Source organism: Aplidium turbinatum, chromosome 5 (genome assembly GCF_918807975.1).
Source record: "Aplidium turbinatum chromosome 5, kaAplTurb1.1, whole genome shotgun sequence".
NCBI lineage: Eukaryota > Metazoa > Chordata > Ascidiacea > Aplousobranchia > Polyclinidae > Aplidium > Aplidium turbinatum.
This window is the reverse complement of record NC_137476.1, coordinates 21,893,890-21,901,769: the sequence shown is the minus strand read 5'-3', so window position 1 is coordinate 21,901,769 and position 7,880 is coordinate 21,893,890. Positions and strand designations below refer to the sequence as shown.

General features: G+C 36.8%; 1 protein-coding gene across 1 annotated transcript in view; it reads left to right on the top strand.

The window, feature by feature from the left end:
* The first annotated feature begins 5,017 nt into the window (after positions 1-5,017).
* LOC145770287 (myeloperoxidase-like) overlaps positions 5,018-7,880 on the top strand; it is a 29,739-nt gene continuing 26,876 nt past the window's right edge. Inside the window, exons 1-3 of the mRNA XM_082581885.1 lie at positions 5,018-5,096; positions 6,287-6,449; positions 7,233-7,342. Coding sequence (XP_082438011.1) covers positions 5,033-5,096; positions 6,287-6,449; positions 7,233-7,342 — 337 coding nt within the window. The 5' untranslated portion in view covers positions 5,018-5,032. The remainder of the gene's footprint in view (positions 5,097-6,286; positions 6,450-7,232; positions 7,343-7,880) is intronic.

Here is a 7,880-nt window from a genome sequence, read left to right as displayed (position 1 = left end):
CTTTTTTACTAACGGAACACCAAGTCTTATAATTTCAGCTTACCGAACACCTGGTCACCCCCAATCTTGTGTGTAGTAAAGCTTAATCGCTTTTGTTACAAGCGTTAATTGAAGTTGTAGACCTACATTGTACCGTCGGCTTTCATTTTCTAGTTTTGCAGCTGGAAGCAGCTGACTCGATTACTGATATAGTCTTTCGCTCCTTCCAGTCTGTTGTGGTTTTGTGGCCGTGCTAACTACTAATGTATAGCCTACTACATAATTTTTCATTCAGGCACGTTTTAAACCTTTCAAGGTTTTGCCACCTTTTCCCGTTCGTTAACGTGCTGGTAGGTTTATATCGATTTTTGTAGTTAGTATCTTTTTCGTCCCAGACGCGTCAATGACGAAAAATAAAATGATTGATTGAATCTAGATTGTTATGATGGTATTTTATTCTTATTGTTTATAATTGTAGCCTACCATACTATTCTCGCAGTAGACAAAATGGAAGTCTGCTCTCGCTCTCTCTCTCTGGTCACAAATTTGTTTGAACACAAGTTTGTCAAAAATATAAACTTACTTCAGTATTTCACCTTGCAGTCAAAGAACTAAAGTTATTAATATAGTTTCTCCAAAAACTGAATATAGCAAAACACAATAAAAAAAAATTAAACTTTTGGTAAAATTAGAAAAAATATTTTTAGGATTTTGTTTACCGATTTTAATTAGAAGACTTAGCTTTGCATAGAAGCGGAAAGAAGTCTAACATTTGGCACACCGTAATAGGCTAGTTGATTGCTAGACCTAAGCTACATAATTAGTTTTTTGCATAACTTTAATTTTTTTATAAATTTTATCAAACACAAAGTAATTGGGATAAATAACAACTTTTTACATCTTTAATGAATACAAAACGACAGAACCATAAAAAAGTCTTAAAAAATGTCCGAAGTGATTTGGATCTCTTTGTTTATTGCTAAGATCGATTTTTCAAAAACTTTATCACTACTTTAACCTTTTTGCATCCTACAAGTAGGCTATGACAACCAAACTGGGATCGCTGTCCCTTCATAAGTCAAGGTTGCTTCAAGTTGTTTTAAATTAGAATAAAAAAAACGAAAATCTTCATTTGGAAATAGTTCAGTTGTTTTTACTTCTGACCATCACAACGAAAACAATACACGTCAACAGGTTTTTTTTTAAGGTTTGGTTTGGGTGACCGCAAAGTAGTTTTAAGAGACCGCAAGTGTTTCATTTAAATACCAACAAACAGCCAAAAAATAGCCATTACTACATACAACCAACGCAACATAAAATGAATTATTCGACAAGGCACAGCTTAAATAATTGTGACAGCGACCAAACAGCCTGCCCAACACAGCCGCCAAACAAGTTTGCTGCACAATCAAACAAAGTGTGCTTGTTGGCTTCTGCTTGTTATGTTTCCACACGTACAAACTGATCATTATGCGCCATAAATCAGAAATAAACATTGACGAGTATCGAAGGTGCACTTCTTTTGTGAATAACTCTTTGATTCAGCTGTTAGCTGTACTTCCACTTATTCTTTTTTTCCGGACGTGAACTATTGATCGTAGGCTATATTCGTATTAATTTCTCTATATTTAAATTCGTATTAATTTTTCTAAATTTCTCTATATTCGTATTATCGACAAGACATAGCGAGAAATAACCATTACTTTTCTACTGTAGTTGCAAGTCCAAATTTTGGGAAACTGCTGGAGAAATTTGGGGGACCGTTTCGGTCCCCCAAAACACATAAAAAAAAACACTGCACGTCAACAAAGCAGAGGTCTAGAAAAAGGTGGAAGCGACAACACACGAACTTAAGAAATCCACTCTGTGTCTGTTAACATGTTTGAGCAATACCTGTGGGCTATAATTGAAACTTTCGAAAATTAATTCGTCATTAAAACATCAGACTTAATATAACCCAAACGAGAAATGACTCAAAGGCATCTCATTGTTGATACTTTGTTTGCCTTGTTTACCTTGGGGGGTAAAAGCGGGAAATCGCTTTCAATGTTTGTTTGCACTTAGAGGTCTAATGCATTACGATCACCATGAAAAAATCGGACAGTTAGCCGAGGACGGAAGTAGCTACTTAACTTTTACACGATGTTTTAACGAAAGTGTGCGATGTAATTATTGTGCGGTGGCTATTAAAGCACTTTTTGTAATAATATTTTTAACCCAATTACATTTGTCTAAATATCATGAAAACATAAGTTTAATTTAAACGATCGCTTGTTTGGTTTATGGGTTTCAGTTTCTGAACCGTGAATGACCTTTTTTCAATTCTTGAATGATGGAAAGTTCAATAACTTTTTGCACTCACCGGACACCATTCTATTTTTATCATAAATTGTGGGCCATCGTAAAATTTCATTGCAGAAGAATAGCAAATGAAAGGAGACAATAAGTAATTTTTTGCAATATGATGGCATATATTTGATGACAATAATACAAAAAATTTTCATAGACAATACGGTATAGGAATTCACGGCAGAGTGGGCTATATTATTTTATATTACATGAGAGATTTTATCCGTTCGAAAAGTTGTTTACCATAGAATAATTCTTATCTTTATTTTAACAGTTTGCTGGTCTTGTTTGTTAATGTAAGAAGGATAGTCATTGTGATTCTTTGTAATTCGGAATGCAATGTGTGCTTCAGGTGCATAGGCATAAAATAAAAAGTACAAATCGTTAATACAAAGACTTTTGTTTTGGTATGCTTAGCTGACTGACAGCCGAATGATATAATTCGTCAGTTCAAAGGAAAAACAAACAATAACGAGAAAACTTCATCTTCAAAGTATAAGCTTCTAAAGGAGTTATCCACAAGTTTGCACTTAGGTAGCCTACATTCTTTCATCCTCTGTTTTGTTTTACGATACATTCAACAAAATAAAATAGAATATGTTGATAGCGAAGCAAAATTTTGTAGCTATTGCGTTTACAAAATGCAAACATGAACAAAGAAGTAAGTTTTGTCGAAATGTCAAAAATTAAATTAAATCAAACTTGTCTGCTAACATCTGTAATCTTTGCAAACAAGAACATTATTTATACTGCAAAATGAAATGCAATTTGTACAATTTTTTGCAAGTTTGGTCAGAGTGAGAAAACACCGACAAGCAAAACATCCACATTGGGAAGCAGGAAGCAATTTAAAACCATAAACAGCTTCATTTTTTTGCCGGAAAGCGTTTACTTTCAGTGCAATATAAGGAAATACCTATTTTGTGGATTCCAAACAGAGGGATGAGAAGGTGTATTAACAAGGAGTGTTCTTTGGCTTGTTAGGTATATTTCGCTTAATTTTAATGAATTAACAATTCCATTACAAAAAAGCTAAATTCAAACAAGTTAAAAGTAGGCTATATATAGCTTGTGTATGTAATTATGTAGCCTGCGTTATGCTGCCAAGAATAATATGACTTTGGGATCATCAACATCAGTAATAGTTGGTCTTTATAACTGTAGTTGTGCTCATTACTACGACACTGCTCATTTTTATGGTGCTGATAGGCAAAGTGAGATGCATGCAAAGTGTAAAGCTTATTTCTAAATACAGTATGTTATTTCATATACAGTAGGCTATATCTCAAAGATCAAAAACGTAATAAAAATCCGAACTAAAGTTACAAATTCACTTGAAAAAAATGATTTGATCAATACACCAGTTTTTCACTTTCCGATTTTCAAATCAAATAATTTTGTGCCCTAGCTAGGCTTATGTCATAAAAAAATACGATAAATAAAATTTAAATGATCTTTAAGAAATGATGAATATGCAATCTTTTCATAAAATGATCCAAAAGTTTAAATCAATATAATAAGAGTTTGCTTTGCTGGAAGTTAATCCAGAAAATAATTTTTAGTTTGAAAACCAATAGAAGTGTCAACTTTAAGCCATTTCTGTCACTGAAGGTTGGTTGATTGTAGGAATTTTTATCCTAGAACTGAGAAAGCCTCTTTGAAAGCTTGATTATGGCAGTTTCGCATACTTGTGGAGACTTTCAAGCGCTGATACCAGCCTGATCACCGAGATTAACAGTAAAGTTTCCGTTGGCCGAACAGTTGCTATCTGTAAATTGTTCCATCTGTTATAGGTGACATTGGTTAGAGAGCTGTCCACGACGTGCGTTGCTCAAGTGCATGCTACTAAAGTTTAACCGTTTCTACGTTTATTGTCTGTCGCCCAAATGAGCTGTCGAAACAAAGAAAAAAAAACATTCAAAACCGATTGAAATTAAAGCATGTAGATTTTCGCGAAATGGCAAAAGCATTACAATAGGCACAACACCTACATAGGCTTACCAGGCCCGAATTTAGGGGAGGGCAGAGGGGGCAGTTGCCCCGGGCCCCCCGACTTTTGAAGGGCCCCCCTATGTGGAAAAAAATGTGATTTTGTGTTATTTTTTTCCTTTTGGTCTTTAAAGTTTCTGCAAAATGCTGTGCAGTACTGGACTGATGCTACTGTAGACGTAGAGATGGTTTGCACGGGGGCCCCTCGATCTAAAAGTGCCCCGGGCCCCCCATCAGCTAAATCCGGCCCTGAGGCCTACCTGAAGAATATATCTGGAAAAGTTGGTATTGTGCATTGCTTTTATTGTTTGCCGTATCCAGGTCGTGTCCACTTTCTGCATGCTTTTAAGTGTCCTGCCCAAAGCACAGCCACGTGCTTATGAGCGGTGTCGAAACCTGCGTCCGTTCGAGTGCCGTTGCAGGGCTCTCACCACTTGGCTATGCAGCTGGCCCATATTCGTGCATTCCTCACCATCAGTATGGGTGATACTTTCGTGCTCGAAATGTTATTAAAGCGTTAGTGCAACCATTAAAAAGAGTGCAACCATGATAAAATATTTATTTGATTGGGTTCACTTTGTATTGTTACGAATATGCACCCCACCTGTTGATAGAGTTAGCAGTAGCTTTTGTAAAGGTACCGGTAGCTAAATAAAAAAAAAAAACGTTATATCTACAGACCTTTATGCTTTCAGGGACTTTTAATATTGTTACTATGAATTTCTGGAAGTATCTCATCGTAGCGGTGCTTGCTCTATGCATCGATGCCCGACGTGGTCGTAAGTAATAGGCTAAACTACGCATTACATTGTACCAATGATATGGTGATATAGACTACAGTCAAACTTCGATACCATGCCACCTTGCTATTATGCCACCCTCGCTACTATACCACTTTTGATCGTCACCAGCTAAATTCAATAGAAAATATATTTACTATGCCACCCCTTACCCTCGCTACTATGCCACATGAGAGTACAGTATTACTGTATTAACGAAACAATTAACGGTACGAACGAAACGATTAAACGGTTGTAAAACGGCAAAAGTATGTGTATGTGCATGTAATGTGTTCTCTCAAGTTATCTACTGTAGCTCAGCCCAAAACTATGAGGAATCGTCAGCTGGCGCATGTTCTTTCGGTGAATTTCGTACACCTCGTCGTCTAGCCGATCGCATGCTTGCATCACACTTGGCTTACCGCTTTTCTGCTGCATGAACTTCCGGACAGTGCTCCATGCCCGCTAGGCTTCCTCGACCGAAACGATTTCCTCCTCAACAGTTATTTCACCATCTTCGCTTTCAACCGGCTCCTCGCTGCGCAACATCTCCTTTGCAATCACATCCAGTGTGAAAGACGCACCAGTCTCAAGGCGCTCATTAGCTTCAAGAAAGTCAGACAGCTCGATCTCCTCGTTCTCGTGCATCTTTTCCTCGGCAGGCAGCGCTTTCCAGATCTCGAGCAGATTAACATCATCCGGCTCAGATTGGATTTCCTCGTACAATTATAATCGTACAACACAACGTGGCATTACATGGTCACGTCACAAGGCTGTTTTTACAAACTCTCGATACTATGCCACCCTCACTACTATGTCACTTTCTCTTGGTCCCGAAGGGTGGCATAGTATCGAAGTTTGACTGTATATGATGACTCTGTATAAGTTCCACATTCAATTACTTACTTATGACCAATAATCGATGCAGCCGTAAAACCAACAAGAATATTAAATCTGAAATAAAAATAGAGAAAGTTATGAACTGTGTATGTAGGCTATTGTTCACAATTTATTACCAGAATTTTTTATAAAAACTGCTTAATATTCTATTTGAAAATAATGCAGGCCAACAATGTTGGTGTGGCGGTGCATTGCAGTACAGTTCAGGTAGCTGAGTTGATCATCACGATAGTAGCCTACTGTATTTCAGTGTTATATTTGCAATTACAGCCTAACTTTTTGTATTTTAGCCAACTCTCGTCGAGAACCGGGTTTAGGTCGTGCTGGAAGAACGTTTCCCATAAGACATCCTGCTAACTCAATCAGGACAATGGTGGTAGACCAAGTAACTCCTGAAACGGACGACAGCAATTGTCTGAATGAAGTTGTATGCGAACCTGTGTACGCACAAAAGTAAGCTCTCCAACAATAGACTTTGCTACACTGTTGCTTCTACGATGACTTGATAAAATCCGGGCCCTGGGATAACATCATAGCCTACATTTTTCTGATCTACCGCCAACACCGAAAAAATTCTGAAAAGTGTTTTCAACCTGGGATAAAATTATATTTATTTCATCTCCATTGTCAACACTGAAACAATTCTGAAAAGTATTGTAATAAATTTGTAGGATATGCACATTGAAGTAATAAATAGTTGAACAGATTTTGAGTATTTTTTCTCTTCTGACAATGTTGGACAAATTTCGCAACAAACGCGATGTCTGCGTATGCTTGCTGCAAATGGCTTGGGAGAAATCAGTGATATCAAAAAGCACAGTGATGCAAAACTTTAAAACGGACATGGCTGAGAGTAAGGTCGCTGCTACAAAAATGACTTTACACAAAATTGAGAGACTATAGCATAGTATTGCAACTATGATCGTATTGTGCTGTATTACTAATTTAGTCCACACTGCATCGCAGAAAAACAAAATTGTTTACACCAAAAATATGACTTTTTTATTTTGATGAAATTCGAAACAGCACCCATCTAAGTGAACTAATTGAGCACTTTTTTATTTCACAAAAGTACCGAATACCGGAACTGAATTGTTTCTAAAGGCAAGTACCGAATTTCTGATACGGATACGGCAAGCATCGAATTTCTGATGTCTAACTATTACTGATGTAGCCTACAGTATAATATAGGCTACTGTAACTTCTATTCGCAATAAGAAATTAATTGGTTTTTAGGTTTGCTAGTATAAGAGGAGAGTGTAACAACAGATTGGACCCAAAAAGAGGTTCCATTCATAGGTCGTTCAGGAGGTTTTTCCCTGCAGAATATGCCAATTACGAAGGAGGTAACGCTCATTTTAAGTTTGCTCATTGTTTTGAATTTGTTTTACTGAGAATTGTCGTTCAAAGGAAGTTGATTTGTTTTGTTTCAAGTCAGTCTCCTCACACAAGCACATAGTATCCCATATTCATCCTTACCTTACTTATTTCCGCAAGATGATGATGTTGTTTTTGCTAGTTTTTTTGTTTTGTTTTTGTCATTGTTTTCATGTCGTCAAGTTATGGCCTATCTATTTTGTGAGTCGTGCAAGGCCTGGTGCGTTGCGCTTGAAATGGCTTTGTCCGTGGTAGGATTTCTTTGTGGGGTTTTCTTTGCCTGCCTTGCTCTTATTTGCTATGAGCTAAACGCATCAAGACGTGTTCTCCTCACGACCATCAGCACTCTTGATAACGCACCATGGCCAATCTTCATAGCAACTGTCCATGCAAATCTTAAATAGATCAGCTAAAGCTATGTGGGCTAATAAAACTATAGCCTAAATTTATGTTTTTTATTTTATTTTTTTGGAACATTTTATTTTTTTTTATTTTCCCTTTACATCT